This window comes from Ctenopharyngodon idella, chromosome 7, assembly GCF_019924925.1.
Source record: "Ctenopharyngodon idella isolate HZGC_01 chromosome 7, HZGC01, whole genome shotgun sequence".
NCBI lineage: Eukaryota > Metazoa > Chordata > Actinopteri > Cypriniformes > Xenocyprididae > Ctenopharyngodon > Ctenopharyngodon idella.
Window position 1 is genome coordinate 40,195,417 of NC_067226.1, and position 16,887 is coordinate 40,212,303.

At 34.9% G+C, this 16,887-nt stretch overlaps 1 protein-coding gene across 3 annotated transcripts in view; it reads left to right on the forward strand.

Annotated features, from left to right (window-relative positions):
- LOC127515925 (RAS guanyl-releasing protein 2) overlaps positions 1 to 12,426 on the forward strand; it is a 46,889-nt gene extending 34,463 nt beyond the window's left edge. Inside the window, exons 10-17 of one of the 3 annotated variants that reach the window (XM_051900100.1) lie at positions 760 to 840; positions 1,065 to 1,187; positions 3,198 to 3,313; positions 4,233 to 4,374; positions 6,237 to 6,273; positions 9,007 to 9,165; positions 10,250 to 10,312; positions 10,443 to 12,426. In XM_051900100.1, coding sequence (XP_051756060.1) covers positions 760 to 840; positions 1,065 to 1,187; positions 3,198 to 3,313; positions 4,233 to 4,374; positions 6,237 to 6,273; positions 9,007 to 9,165; positions 10,250 to 10,308 — 717 coding nt within the window. In that variant the 3' untranslated portion in view covers positions 10,309 to 10,312; positions 10,443 to 12,426. Of the gene's footprint in view, positions 1 to 759; positions 841 to 1,064; positions 1,188 to 3,197; positions 3,314 to 4,232; positions 4,375 to 6,236; positions 6,274 to 9,006; positions 9,166 to 10,249 lie in introns of all 3 variants that reach the window. The other 2 variants (XM_051900099.1, XM_051900098.1) reach the window with 2 other exon arrangements.
- The last annotated feature ends 4,461 nt before the right edge of the window (positions 12,427 to 16,887 follow it).

Below are 16,887 nucleotides of genomic sequence, written 5' to 3' on the forward strand. Positions count from 1 at the left end.
CTGAGTTACAGCTCTGAAACAGTTTTATAGTTTTTTTTTTTTTTAACAAATATCTGGATAGTTCACAGTGCACATTCAGCACACTTTCAGCACAGAAATAGAGCAGAAAGACATTTTCTACAGGATGTTTTATATACAACACAATATGCTGTGCATGCTCAATATTCAAAAACAACTGTTGCCATGCACAAATTGTATATTCCAAAATCTGTTCCACCCGTCCATCCATACAAAACATGGAATGCGTTTTCAAGAATACTTTTTTGCAGTTTGCCAGAATTTTTATGAGCGTTGCCATAGAAACATTTTTTTTTAAAGTCGCCAGAACGTGAACAGCTCTAAATAGAATCTTCTAAATAATTACAGTAATTTCTGTATGGGGTGAATGTACCATGAAAATTCATGGCTGATCAAAATCCTATATTTCAACCATTTCAGAAACTACATGTACTAGAGAGAGGAAACATGCATACAGTATGAAAGTGTTTGATGACTCTTTAAACTTTGCTTTAATTTTAGCTGATTATTACTGACTGTTTTTCTGTAAAAAAAAAAAAAAAAAAAAAAAAATCTGATAAACACACACACACAAATTGCAGAACAGAGCAGAGACATTTAGTAGACAGCAATCTATCAGGTTCAGGATTACTTTCTGAGAAATATAAGAAATAATTTTGTCTAATCTTCCCCCGAAAGTTATATTCATCATTTTCAGCTCATTGAATCCTGAGACAGATTTTGGTTGTGTTTTATGTATAGGTGTCACTGGATCAGTACCACACAGAAGAGGAGATTTATCAGCTCTCATTACAGAGAGAACCCAGAGCTGCAAAACCTGCGGTCAGTTTCCAGCCTGTTAGATTTGATTAATGTTATGCTTTTTTTTTTTTTTTTTTCCCAGCAATAAACAGGTCAATGCATTCACTTGAATGCTGATGTGTGGTTATGAAAAAATTTATTATTTACAGTAAAATAAGTAAACTCACAAGATTAGATTTAATCTCATAAATGAAATGTAAAGATAAATGCACACTTGTAACTTTGCTTTTTGCTTGCTGGATCAGAACTCAACACCTTCCTCCAGTCCAGCTCCTAAACAGCTGTCAATGATTGATGAATGGGCAGCATCAGTGAAGCCTAAAGCTAATCCTGTTATTATCAGCAAACATATCGAGAAGATGGTGGATGTAAGAGAAACATTCTTATGTTTCTAATTTGTTTTGACGCACATTTATGTTCAACACATTAACCCCCGGTTTCACAGACAAGGCTTAACCCTAGTCCCAGACTAAAATGCATGTTTGAGCTGTCTTAACTGAAAGCATTGTTTTGTCTCAAAATGTACACCAGTAATGCTTTTTTTTCTTTTTTTTTTCTTCCTAAGGCACATTTAAAAAAGCTACCTAAATATCCCAACTGAACTAAGGCCTCATCCTGCCTTAATCTAAGCCCTGTCTGTAAAACCAGGCCTGAATCACTTCTGTTGAGCCTGTACTAAGCCCCGCCCCTCTAATCTATTGCTCCAAACCCAGTCAACAGCTTGATTAATTGTGCAGTTTTATCTAGTAATTGTCCAAATTGGGTTAAAAATGCATGATGGAAAGGTTAAAAATCTAGTCAAATACTTTTGAGAGTCAACTAAAGAGAATTAAGCACAATTTAATAGGAATTTTTTTGAATTACAGGATGTCAACTAATTAAAAATTAATTAATAATTACATGATTGAACCGAATAACATGGCAGATTAAACCATTTAATAGATCTTCTTGCAATTAACATTACAAAAAGTGTCCATATCATCTAGCAATTAATTTTGCAATTGAGTTTTCAATCTCAGATGTGGATTTTGTTCAGAGGACATTTGCGTTCTTGTATTCTTTCTACAATATTTTGGAATTATTGGTCTATGTACCCAAACATATTGAAGACTTTGGCCATTGCATTGTTTCTTGCTGTTTTTTTAGCATCTCACGACATGAGCATTGCATTTTTAAGATGTCAAGTAGTTCATCTTTGAAAAACATGTCTTTAGTTTTCTGTTTTTGAGCAAGCAAAAAAACAAACAAAAAAAAAACACGGTAACACTTTACAATAAGGTTCATTAGTTAAACATTAGTTAATGTATTAACTAACATGAACTAACCATGAGATATACAATTGTTACTGTATTTACTAACCTTAGTTAGCGTTAGTTAATGAAAATACGGTTGTTCATTGTTTGTTCATGTTAGTTCACAGAGCATTTACTAATGTTAACAAGATTTTAATAATGTATTAGTAAATGTTGAAATTAACATTAACAAAGATTAATAAATGCTGTGTAAGTGCAGTTCATTATTAGTTCATGTTAACTAATGTAGTTAACTAATGTTAAGTAATTAACCTTATTGTAAAGTGTTACCGAAAACACACCTCAAAATCAGAACTGTGTGTCAGAATTTGGTAAGACACAAAAACAAACCAGCTTTCTGTTTTCTTTTTCCTGTTACGTATGATTATTGTACATTTAACGTTATACATAGTATGGTAAATGTGGTATCCTAATTATAAAAAAACAGCATTTTTCAAAAACTAAATAAAAAATCTTTAAATTGCTGTCATTTTAATTGTGAAAATCACAATTATTGGAATTTACATATTGGTCAGGGGACGTGGATAAGTGTATTATGTTTTAACATACTATCATTTCCAAAATTAATCATACCAGATTGACAGCCCTAATTAAAAGTGATAATGGTTTATCTGAACAAAACTGCTACTGGTTTCAGGGTACTTTCTAAGGCAAATATTACTAAGGAATACTCACTATGGTACAGTGAACTCAGTTTCTTTCGCCACTACTGTGACCAGAATCGATGCATTAATATTAAATGACATCAAGACCTTATTGATTATTCCTGTTCTTGTGGAAAAGAAGGTGGTTTAAGTTTAAGCATGCACTTTTTAAAATAATTTTAAGGTTTTGGAAAAGAAAGAAAAAAGCCCCTCTATCCTCCCTTTGCACATTGTGTTTTTTATCTTTTAGTTGCCAATGTATGGTTTGTCAGTAATGATTTTAAGGCGGGGCTTAGTGCAGGTTTATATAACAGTATAAATGCTAAACAGGCTCAATATGTTCATTTACAAATCCCTCCATTGTGTAAGATGTATTATTAGAGATGTTTAATAAAACTGTGTTTCTATTTTCTTTTCATAGTCTGTGTTCAAGAATTTTGACTCAAACGGTGATGGCTTCATCTCACGTGAAGAGTTTGAGTGCATCAGGAATAATTTTCCATATCTCAGCAAGTTTGGAGAACTCGATAAAAATCAGTGAGTGTATCAATGCCAAACAAGAGCACTGTCTTTTGCACACCATAATATAAATGTATTCACAAAATATGATTCACAGCATGAACAAAATTCAGCAGGCTCAGCAGATAAATCTAATAGCTTGGTACAAGTTACGAAGAAAGTGTAAACTGGCGTCGCGTCAGTTACACGTTTTCCGTAAGTTTAATAGGGAAGGCGTATGACGTAGCGTAAGCTTTGTGAACTGCAAGAAGTTTACGCTTTCTGCGTACATTGAATACGGAAGGCGGTCTGGCGGAAGCTCGATATTCGACTTCAAAAATATCCATAATATGCTTCGCTTCGCTTCAGAAGGCCTTTATTAACACTCCGGAGCCGTGTGGAGTACACGTTTATGATGGATCGATGTGGATGCAAGAAGCACTTTCTTCAGCTCATACTCATTGAACCCTATCACTGCCATTATAAAGCTCGGATGCATCGGGATATTTATTAATATTTCTCCGACTGTCTTCGTCAGAAACAAGAAAGTCATATACACCCAGGATGGCTTGGGTGAGTAAAGGTTGGGCTAATTTTCATTTCAAAGTGAACTAATCCTTAAACAGTAATGCCCGCCTTCTTTGATTTGATTGGTAATCTACACTGTTGACGAGCGCTGTTAGGGCCAGTTCACACTGAACGCGTTTTTGCTGTTAAAACGCGAAAAGCAGGTCAGTAGAATGTGCAAGGTCTAAAGACACTTTTTTAAAAGTTGAACTTCTTTTAACTTGAGCGCCACAGTTTTAGAATGCCGTGTCATGCACAAGATGCTGAGTTTTTGGGCCTCTTCCCCTGTGATGTTCATGAAGCACCCTTTTACTCCGCACTGTTTGGATCTTGTAGGCTGTTTCTGAGTGTATCTCTCTCATTTCATGTTGTGTTTGTCTCCTTCTATCAGGGATGGAAAGATCAGCAGGGAGGAGATGATAGATTATTTTATGAAGGCCAGTTCTTTGCTCAATTGTAAGATGGGCTTCATACACACCTTTATAGAGACCACATACGTGAAACCCACCTTCTGCGAACACTGCACCGGCTTTGTGAGTATCAGATGCTCATGCAATTATATAGAAATAGAGTCATGATTTTAAGTGCCCCTATTATGCTTTTTCAGATATTATCAAAAGAAAGAACCAATTCTGAACTGCCTGAGGTCATCAGTAATTTCAGTCTTACTTCCTGCGCAAACTTATGTAGGTTTGTAACAAATTTCCCTAATGCCTATGGTCTTCATAGAGTACCTCAGGGATGACGTGTTTTTGTAGGCCAACCCGGAAGTTAGCGACGCATGGGTTCCCTCGATCGAAAGCCAATGCATTTTTCCCATAGACTTTTGGAAAATCGCAAAAAATAAACTCTGTGTTTAACAAAGTGTTATGACACTTACACGTTTTGTCTATCAAGATAATCTTTACAAGTTAACACAACATTTATACATTTTGAAGCCTAAAGAAAGTCGTCAAATATAAAGCGCTAACAGTAGGCTATAAACGGACTACAGCGCACCATGGTCGCGGATCAACGTCACCACCACCAAGCTTCCTCAAACTTGATTTAAAAAACAACTTTATCTAAAAAAATTCTCGCTGATTATGATCTGCGCTGTGTATGAATACTTATCCACTTTTTCATGAGAAATGCTGTCCAAATGTCCTGTTTGTCATGATGACGTCTAAAGTCCCCGCCAAAGGAAGCAGCCCCTTTTAGCAATTTGTTAGCAACCGCCGTTTTTTAGACACAATAAAGTTATAACTGGTGTGTTTTATGTCATAGATCAAAACTTGAAAATGTTTAGAGGCTTTGTTAACCACAGACCTTATTTCAGGCGATTTAGCAAAAACCCATTCAAAAAACCCATTGACTTTAGGGCGATGGAACCGGAAGTCCTAAAATGCTAACTCGCTTCCGGGTTTTGCCTACAAAAAACACGTCGTCCCTGAGGTACTCTATTGGCTGTCTCGAACAACATCTACTTTGACACGCCCTCAAACACTGTAGTTGTAGCTGAGGCCTGGAAGAGTTTAGTTCGCGTTGTCGGCATGTTGAGAAGACACTGTTTTCTGTGCTGCGAAAGCAAATCCAAATTGCATGCACTCCCAAAAGATAAGAACTTGGACTGGAATTGATAAAGTAAACCGACACCATTGTTGCTGTTCTTATCACTGTGTGTCAAGCGCTGAGGAAGCCTCTGGAACTGAAATTCAGATATGGTAATAGGTGCTTCATTTTCGACATGCATTGTAAGCAGTAGACTAATCACAACAGACTGGGCCTTCTGACCAATCAGAGCAGAGGAGGTTCTCAGAAAGGAGGGGTTTAGAGAGACTGAATCCTTGATCTATTTTAGATTAGGTGATGCTGCAATGTAAATGAGAAAATCAATGGCAAAAACCTTGGATGCATGTAAACCTATTGTAGGAGACGTCCAAAACAAAATTAGGAACTTATATATAATAGCATAATAGGGGCACTTTAATTATAGCCAGTGTCTTTTCTAAGATGGTCAGTTTTAGAAATTAGCTCTATCTGAGCGCATTTGGCTTTGATCTGTTGGTTTATTTATAGCATGGTGTGGTGTGTAGCTGTGTATTGAATGCTGTACCCCAGTCCCTTCCATTGTGTGTATGTGGTACTTTCAGATCTACCTGTGTGTGTGTGTGTGTGTGTGTGTGTGTGTGTGTGTGTGTGTGTGTGTGCGTGTGTGTGTGTGTGTGTGGCCTCTGATGTTGTGTGTTTGTGATGTTTGGGCTTTCCCTTTCATCTATTGTTTTCCTGCTGTGATTCTCTTTCTCTCTTGATCTTAGTCTCTCCCTTTTCTCTTCTCTGTACTATTTTCAACATCCTTTCTGCATCTCTTTTTTTCTTCAAAAATAACTTTAATATGTATATCCCTCTTTTTAAGATATGGGGCTTTTATAAACAAGGATACAAATGCAAAGGTAAGAGAGAGCTGTATGTGTGCGTTTTTGACATGTCTGAAAACATTACCAATTCCTTTACCAATTCACCCATTCAGACAAGGTCAATAGGAGAGAGATTTGAAGAATATAGACAGCTGCTCTTATCAATGCAATGGACTCTGTGCTTTCGTGTAACACTTCCCCAATATTTAATTTTGTGCTTAATTTTCTCATGATTTCCATACAATGTGCTGCATTGATTGTTGGGGTGGCCGGTGAGTCTAAATGCGGAAGCGATTGTGCAGAGTCCATTACAGGACTGGAGCTTTCCAACTTCATAAAGGATGCAAAAGCACTATAGATTTATCATAAAAGCAGCCCATACTACTTCTGAAGTCATATGATAGCTTTGGATGAGAAACAGATTTAAATTTAGGCTGTTAACTCAGTGAGTCAGTGAATTGAATTCAAAAACCGATTCAGTGAACAAATCATTCAGACTAGTTTCGTGGACTGTATCTGATGATTAATTGAAAATATCTGACTCAAAATACTAAACAGAGATCGCTTCTCTCATGAACTCTAATGAACGTGCAAGGAGAGATATAAAGCTAATAAATTATGACCAAAATTTCAGTTTATTTCTCACAAAATGCTATTGCAAGACATATAAGATTATAGCACAAAATCATATGAACTTTTATGATACATTTATGGTGTTTTTCCATCTATTCTAGCTTAAAAAAATCCCTGTCCCTATTCTATAATGTACAAATATTTATATAATTTATATTATATATAAATATAAATATTTTAAATTGTGAAAAATGTAATGGTTATTGAGAAGTGTAGTTTATTTCTAAAATGCTGTAAATTAACATTGCCAAACAATTTTGTATACTTAAATTCTGAATTGTGGCTACTACTTTTAGTACTCTTTTAGTTTAAAAAGTCCTCCAATAAAGAGAAAAAAAACATTTGTGTCTTAGATTCATATGGCCATTGTCTCAGTCTGTAAGTATTTTAAGGAGGCCTGTACTGTTTGTGTGAGTAATAAGAGAAACCTGCAACATGGCCAAAATAGCTAGCGTTGACATTTAAGTGAGAGAAAGGAGACATGTGTGAAATTGAAAGGATCTAAAAAGGAATGAAAAGGTACTTCTCTTTTTTACTTTTGTTTTCATACATCTTTTGTCACGCTAGTAGTGTTTTAGAGATCAGTTGAGCGTGTAAAAAAAAAGCCTTTATTTTTCTTCTCCTCTCCTCAGATCCTTTATTGTCTCACAGTTTTTCTCCCTGTGTTTTGGTTATCAGCTCTCTTGTGAAAAAGAAGTACACTTAGGCATACTTTTAAAAAGAAAACTTAGAAATAACAGAATATTTAAAAGAATATACTTATGTGCAAACTGAATGTAATGTTTTTGGACACTTAATTGCATGTTAACTGCAATTAAATGAAAATGTGTTATTGTTTAAATTTGTATTAAATGCAATTAGTTTAAAATTAAAGTGCTTTTTTAACGACCTAAGTAGAACTTAAGTACATCTTCATAAGTAATTTCAGTTACACTTTATTTTAAGGTGTCCGTGTTACAGTGCAATTATACATTTAAGTACTGAGTAATAATAATTAACTACATGTATAGGATGAGGGTTTGGTTTAGGGTTAATTGCATGTAATTATGCATAATTAATGGTTATTACTACAGTAAATAACTAAAAGTAACATGTGTAACAATGACACTATAATAAAGTGTTATCGTAATTTCATAATCACTTTGGTTACAATAAGGTTTCATTAGTTAACATTAGTTAACTACATTAGTTAACGTGAACTAATAATGAACTGCACTTCTACAGCATTTATTAATCTTTGTTAATGTTAATTTCAACATTTACTAATACATTATTAAAATCAAGTTGTATTTTTTTTTAGCATTAGTTAACTGTGAAGTAACATGAACAAACTATAAACAGCTGTATTTTTATTAACTAACGTTAACAAAGATTAACAAATACAGTAACAAATGTATTGCTCATGGTTAGTTCATGTTAATTAATACATTAACTAATGTTAACAAATGAACCTTATTGTAAAGTGTTACCCTTACACTTTATTTTAAGATGTCCGTGTTATGGTGTAATTATACATTTAAGTACTGAGTAATAATAATTATCTACATGTACTTACTATAGGGTTAGGATAAGGGTTTGGTTTAAGGTTAATTGCATGTAATTATGTGTAATTTATAGTTATTACTACAGTGACTACATGTAACTTGTAACAATGACACTGTGAAATAAAGTGTTACCGATTAGGTAACACTTTATTTTAAGGTATTCTTGTTACAGTGTAATTATACATTTAAGTACTGAGTAAAATTAATTAACTACATGTACTTAGGGTTAGGATTAGATTAGGGTTAGATGCATGTAATTATTCATAATGTATAGGTATTACTATAGCAACTACATGTAACAAGGACACTGTAAAATAAAGCGTTACCAAAGATTATTAAAACAACCAAAGTGCACTTAATTGTGTTAAGAAACATGAAAGTATACTTTTCTCTCTTAAGTAGCCTTTTATTTCATTAATATTATCTGCAAGTCATTTTTTTAATTATACTTTGAAATACACTACAAGTGCACATTCATTACAATTATGCACACTTCTTTTTAACACGGGCTTTTCTTTTCACCTTTGTCCACCAACCTGAATACTAACACTCTCTCTCTCTCTCTCTCTCTCTCTCTCTGTCTCTCTCTCAGTTTGTGGGGTGAACTGTCACAAAGCATGTCATGGACGTCTGACAGTTGAATGCCGTAAAAGAACGAAGAGCATCAGTCATGAGACACCACCATCATTACAGTCCAGATCCTACAGCTTTCCTCTGCCCAGTAATGCTCAATCAAACCTGCAGAACACAGGTACACATATTCTCATACACACTGCACATAATTGCAGAACTTAGATATGGAAGCTTAAAGGTTAGTTCACCCAAAAATGAAAATAATGTAATTTATTACTCACCCTCATGTCGTTCCAGACCCGTAAGACCTTTGTTCATCTTCGGAACGCGAATTAAGATATTTTTGTTGAAATCCGATGGCTCAGTGAGGCCTGCATAGCCAGCAATGACATTTCCTCTCTCAAGATCCATTAATGAACTAAAAACATATTTAAATCACTTCATGTGAGTACAGTGGTTCAATATTAATATTATAAAGTGACGAGAATATTTTTGGTGCGCCAACAAAAACAAAAAAACTACTTCATGAAGCTTTAGAGCGTTATGAATCTTTTGTGTCGAATCAGCTGTTCAGAGCGCCAAAGTCACGTGATTTCAGCAGTTTGGCGATTTGACACGCGATCCGAATCATGATTCAACACAAAAGATTCATAACGCTCCTAAGCTTCAGGAAGCAGTGTTTTGAAATCGGCCATCACTATATAAGTCGTTATTTTGTTTTTTTGGCGCACCAAAAATATTCTCGTCACTTTATAATATTAATATTGAACCACTGTACTCACATGAACTGATTTAAATATGTTTTTAGTACATTAATGGATCTTGAGAGAGGAAATGTCATTGCTGGCTATGCAGGCCTCACTGAGCCATCGGATTTCAACAAAAATATCTTAATTTGTGTTCCGAAGGCCTTACAGGTGTGGAACGGCATGAGGATGAGTAATTAATGACATTATTTTTTATTTTTGGGTGAACTAACCCTTTAAAGCTTAAAAATAAAAAAGATTATTGCGACTTTTTAATCGCACAATTCTGACATATTTTCTCGCGATTGCAAGTTTACATCTCGCAATTCTGATAATTTTTCTTGCAATTCCAAGTTTATAACTCACAATTCTGACTTTTTTCCTCAGTCGCAAAAAAAAAAAAAAAAAAGTCGCAATTACTTTTTTTTTTAAATTTTATTCCATGGCGGAAGCTTTCAATCTTAGATTAGCTGTTTACTAAACTCTGTCTATTTCTGTTAATTCTTTTGTCTTCAGTCATCACAGAAGAGGATGTTGAGGCAGCTGAACAGGGTGTATTTGACTGTCACCTTTAAACTGGTAAACCAACATTCTGCTTGACTAATCACTGTATAAAAACATTTCTCAAAAAAAAAAAAGAAGCTAAGTATTGAACATTGCATATAATATTGTATTGTTAACTCAACATTGTTAACTGTATGATGTACAGACTTTTATCTGATTTCACGAATGGTCAGCATGTCAACAAGTATTCTTGTGTTGGGGCAAATTTCTTCCAATCACAACCTCACCGCAACAATGTTAAAGAAAAAAGAGCTGATCCGAATCAGGAAAGTTATCAAATTTTGGGTTCGACTGTGTTCTCTATCACAGCCTGACACACATCATGAGACATAGACATGCTGCTATCTGCTGGACTGAAGCTGCAACTGCAGACCAGATCAATCGCCTCTTCCCTCTGAAGTCTGAATGTAATCTCAAACGTATCTCAAGCATATTTGTAGGATTTATCATTATGGTGTATATTTTTCCCAGGCTCCTGAAATGCCTTGTAAGTTAACTTTTATAAATGATATTTAAAAAAAACAAAAATAAAAACAAAAAACAAAGAAAAATAGATGAAAAAGAGAAGGGGGAAATTTCTGTCATTTATCATGTGACCTTAATGAAGAGTACGTTCCTTCAGTTACCATGTTCTGAGTTACAGAAATGTACATTTTGATTAGAGTACATTTTTTAAAAGTACATTCACTGAAGTAAAGACATCTTCTGACATAACCAAAGCAGTTCTGGCTGAATTTCAGTGTAAACTTAAGGTGGCATAGATCTAATGTGTTTGTTTGTGCCTGAAATATAGTTGGTATTATGCAACCAGCCGTTATGTTCTTTAAATCTTTGAATTTATTAAATTAAAATGGGAGATTAATTAATTCCCAATTAATTTATCTTGAGTTAACTGCAATAAAAGATAGTCATAGATATTACAGCTGTAATTGGTGCATCAAAATCTTTGTCATCCATGTTGAATGTAGGTTGTCATAAAAAAAAAAAAACTAAAAAAAAACAATGATATAAAAAAGGCAGTCATATAGAATTACATTGAAACACCCTCCATTCACATAAATATTAAGCATGAACAAGATTTTGAACAGAAACAATAAATTCCTGTGGAGCTATTTACACCAGGACAGTTTTTTTTTCTTCATTTAGTGTGTCAATACCTTCATCTGGGGAAGGAACATGCTGGTAAATAAGATAAAATCTTTGGGTCTCGTGTCCAGAGATTTTGCCCTCTGCATATCTGAGCATTAAACGTTAACTGATAAAGAATTTGAATTAATTCAAAGGGTCAAACATAATCACTCGTGATCGTTTGGATGTAACATGGCATGCTGAATGGTTAAATGGCTTTTAATGACCCATCAACTGTATGATCTCAGATCAGCTATGTTGAGGGCAGGATGGCTGCACCACGCGTTTGCGTTGCCATTGTTTGTGTAGTGAAAAGGACACCTCTTCCTTGCATACTTCACTCTAAAGTCTATATAGAAATATATAGAATATGGAAATAAATATGAAAATTAGATCTTAATGAGGAAATACATCAAAGTGTTTTTTTTTTTTTCTCTCTGAGATGATCAAAAAATTTTTATTATTTATTTAATTAGATTATGATTACAAGTAGTTCTAGTAGTTCTATGTTCAAAAGATTCCTTTTATTAAAAATTCTGCCTCTGTTGCTGTGAGATGCCAAAGGCATCTGTTCACAACACTAGGTCCATATTTCACATTTGGGAATATCCCTGTTCTCTCTCTTTTTCAATATATGTTGTAGCAGTTGTTGTTAAGATGAAATTTCCAAAATTCTTCCAATGATCTGAGAAACTGTCAATATTAGTCTGGGAAATATGACTATATGACATTAGGCATGTACTGTAACTCATGTATTGTATGCATATTAAAATATCCTGTTATGTTGAATGTTTTGTTTTTATATGTACAGAAATATCTGAGAATGCATTTTACATTTAAGTAAATTTGTTGTGTTGCACACTGAAATATTGTTTGTTCTGTAATACAAAAGATGATTTTTCCTTGGTGATAATTGAATGTATTTTTCTCATGCAACTACCTTTTAATGTGCAGGTCTGTAGGAATCTTTCAGTGACAATAAATATTGCTATATCAAAATATCTATGAGTGACAAAATTACATGAGACTCTCTTCTTTTCTACTGCAACCAGAGTCTAGCTGGTAGTCAGAAAAATAATTTACAAACTATTGCGTTATTCAAATACGAAAAATAACTTAAACTTGCACTATTAGGTTAGCCTATAGCGCCCCCTAGTATTGGAATTTAATTAAAGAGATTATGGATCACTCTTGTCTTTACAGACGGTTCCAAACTTAAATGACTTTTTTTCTGCAGAACATAAAAGAAGATATTCTAAAAAAAAAAAAAAAAAAATGGTTTGGTGTTTTTGTTTTGTTTTAGGTTTTTTGGATCCCAACTTTCTTACCAGATTTACATTTTTGGGTGAACGGTCCTTTTCTAAATGTCCCGTATTTGAATGACGCAATAATTTTCGTCGCGAGGCTAAAGAGTGTATAAAATATTTCACTGCACAGCTGCAGCACAAAAAAATTGCTTCTTACCTTTTGATACTCCATGTGGTCGTGCGATAATGATTAATGCCGAAGACGCTTTTGATGTCGTTCAACTTTATTTCTCATATCGTCTATTCTAGATTTAGCGTAGTCACGTCCCTCACGCGAGATCTGCTTTTAAAAAAGGCCTATTTTCCCCTTCAAAGTCACAAACCAAATTCGACAACATATAAAATAATGAAATGACATTTATAATAATTGTAGAAATAAATGTGGACAATGAAAAAAAAAAAAAAAAAAACACACTTTATTTCAAGTTCTGTCAGCGCCTTAGTTCTCATAGCAATAGGCCTATTAACATGGATCGTTTAAAAAGGCAACCATCTGAGAAATCACTTGTTAAAATAAAAAACCCCGAAGAGCTTACAAGCTATAAGGATCAAGTGTCAGAGCAATACTCTTAACATTAGGCTACTTTTCAGAGATGGCGATAACTCAGAGACTTCAAAAGGATTTAAAACCGAGGTATAGAACCAGCCCTTTTCTTGCTCGACAGGTAAATTTAATGTTATGTCGAATATTAGCGCTGCCTATTTTCTGTGACGTTATTAATTTTAAAACAGTTGTTTTCAATTTTCAAAGCAACCGTCGAAGACGGACCAAAATATGTTATTTACGGATAATCCTTTTTTTTAAGTTTTGTTTTTGCTCAAAAAACTCCTCATAAAACATCCAACAAAAGCATCTCCATTGCAATCTTTCATCTTTTTTTTAGTTTTAATAGTTTTCTGCTACCATGCTATCTCTTGAGATACAATAGTTGAATGTTAGCTTCTGCCTTTAGAAGTTCCTTCCAGCTGAAGAGATATGGCTTTCAGTTCCTTTCAATTCCAGTTCCTTCCACCTGAAGAGATATGGCTTGATTGGGAATATTCAGTTCCTTTAAAGGGTTAGTTCACCCCAAAATTTCTGTCATTAATTACTCACCCTAATGTCATTCCAAACCTGTGAGACCTTTGTTCATCTTCAGAACACAAATTAATATGTTTTTGATGAAATCCAAGAGTTTTTTTTTATGCTTTTCTAAAGCAAACATACCAAGTCTACTGGCCAATGTGAGGTCTGGTGACGTAGTGTGATGCATCAGCGTGACCATAAAGGGACATAGGGCCTATGTCACGGAATCCCCAGCTTCTTTGTCTTCAGAAAGCCGGAGAAATTTCTCTGTATCATTTGTTATATTGTTTGTTTTGTTAGTCTATGAGTAGGAGTTAGAGAACTATGTCAGGCAAACAGTATAGGACAGAGGTCTGTAACCTATGGCTTGCAAGCCACACCTGGCTCCTTGACAGAAATCATGTGGCTCGCCAGGTCTCTCACCCTTAAAGGGGGGGTATCACACACAGTTTCTGCCAATCTCATGTTAATCTTGAGCATGGCTCAACGCTAAGGATTTTTTCTACAGGATTGGTTCAAATTTTTACTTGCCCCGCCAAAATTTTCACTTGCCCCACAACAAAAAATTAATAAAGTAACAGAAAAGAAAATGGGGCCTATAAAATAAGACAAGTTATTGTTTTCATTGTTTTTGATACATGTATCCTTAATAAATAAGGTTATGACACCAAAAGCTACTAGATTAACTCACTTAAATTTTAAATATCGTTAGATAAATAAACAGCAAGTAATAAAATAGTAATAAATAATAAAATTAAGAGTGCTAGCACAAATGAATACAACAGAACAAACATATAAAAGAAATAAACAATGCTTTTCAAGTTTTTCATGTAGGTTTAAACAAGAGATTTTCAGGTACAGAAATAGTAATATCTATATAACTATAGATATATAATATAACTATATAACTATAGAATAAACTTTATTAATCAGTCAAGAGCAGTTACAGATGCATAAATAATGTTTTGAAATGTTGAAAATATAAAACGTTAAATACTGTTATTTGAAATTATTTTAAAAATGAAAAGACACTTTAAACCTGGAATTAAACCCACCAGTAGGTGGCAGCAAGTCCCTGCTAATGAGCGAGTCATTGAGATTCAACCGGATTCAACCGATTCATTCAAATGGCTGATTCATTCAGGAAGTGTTGCTCAGAGATGCAAAACAATTCTGTGGACTTTGTTTGGAACTATTTTCGTTGGAGAAATAGAGTGAAACAGGCGCTTTGGTGTCTAAAATGTAAGTCACTTGATATTAAGTTCTTTATCTGTTCATATCTGTTAATTAAACTCTACGCTGTATAAAATCAATATCACATTTGTAATGGCTGATATTTGGAGAAAAACGGCGCTGTGTAATATTGGTTAACTATATTAAATTATTTAAATATAAAAAATATACTGGGGCATTTTTGCCCCTTATCTTGAATTGTGGGGCATTCTAAATGCATTTTATTAGACTAAATCATGCAGTGAAAGCGTACACTCTAAATATGCACGCGCACTAGTCTAACCTACTAGACGTCACGTAGTGCACGCGTGCGCTCAATGGGTGTGTTTTTGTTTGGTTTTTGTAAAGTGAGGGACATACTCGATAATTCAGATCGTTAAATCAACATTTACGATATCATAGACATAGACGATATATATGGCACACCCTACAGCACTGGCCCGATCGGGCAAGTGACCGTTCCGTCTACTGTCCGCGTCGTTCACACTGGCCCCGGGCCATCGGGCAGTCCTTATTGTCGAGCCCTGCTTGAGTACATATAGAGTAACAATGCATCCTTCATATCTCCGAAAAGTCTTTAGTTTTGTCATATTTATTAAAGATAGATACGTTAAACATAGTCTTTCCGGAAAAAAGCCGAGATCCTGTAGGCGTGTCTATTGTCAGTGCCGTGGGCGAAGCTAAAGAGTCACGAGCGCGTGCAGCTTCTGTGTAGAGATCGCATGCTAGCTGCAACATTTTTATAAATAAAAAGGGAACAAAAACGTTCGTGTTGTTTACATTATATGCACTTGCACGGCGATTGCCAACAAAACACAGACATCTGATGCAGCTTTACTCACCGCCCCGATCTGCAAATCCAGCGCCGAACTGGGACTTGTTTACAAAGTATTCATCACCGAATTCCCAGGAACAAACAAACATACATGCACAATTCCGTTGCTGCCCCGGAAAAACAAACTTCATCCTCTGTTCCCTTAACACTGGGTTCTTTGGGAAGCTGAAAAGGGTAATCTTTCCCTCACAAACAAAAACACACTCCTTTGTTGACAGGAGCTGCGTCTCATTTCGGAGGCTGCGTCCTCCGGAGGTTGCATTTGAAGGCTGCATACTTCATCAACGATATTTTACTTAAGAAAAGTAACCGTAATAAAATTGACTGATATTCATTGTGAGGTGTAAAATACTGTAATTTCTTTCTTAAGTTGCAATCTCTTGTTTTTCTTAAATGAGAGGGTGCATCAAAGGGTGCAGCCCCTGAATTGGGACACAGCCATTGTTGAAAAATCTCTCGGCTTCCGTATCCCGAACGAAACGCGTTGATTGGCATGCTCTTGCTCTTGCTCTGGGTGATGTGTGTGCGCACGCTTATCAGAGAGAAGTGCCTATACAAGGAATTCCGCTCTCTTTTGACATCATACAGGACACACTTGAAAAAAAACTCTCCGAATCCTGTACCGAAACCGGAAGTAGTGAATTTGGCGCAGAAATACTCTGTCATATGTCCAGCTCACGTTTTGAAACTTTGGCCATGTTTAACATGAGAATGCAACTGTTTAACAGTGTATATAAGTCAGAATGCATAAAATAGTATTACACCCCCCCCCCCAACCAAAAATGATCTATGAAAAATTAGACACATCACTAGAGATTAGAGATTACAATTCTTTTGTTGTACAGCCTACCAAAGTTAATGAAAAGTTTATAATAATAATAATATATTGCAAGTTGTACCGGCCATAGTGCGTGTTCAGTGGTGTTTGCGAGTGTCACAAAAGCCATTAACGGCAAACCACTCATGTTTCTATGGTAACCTAGGCTGCCTCCGTTGGCGTCACTGGCTCACATGGCTTCCC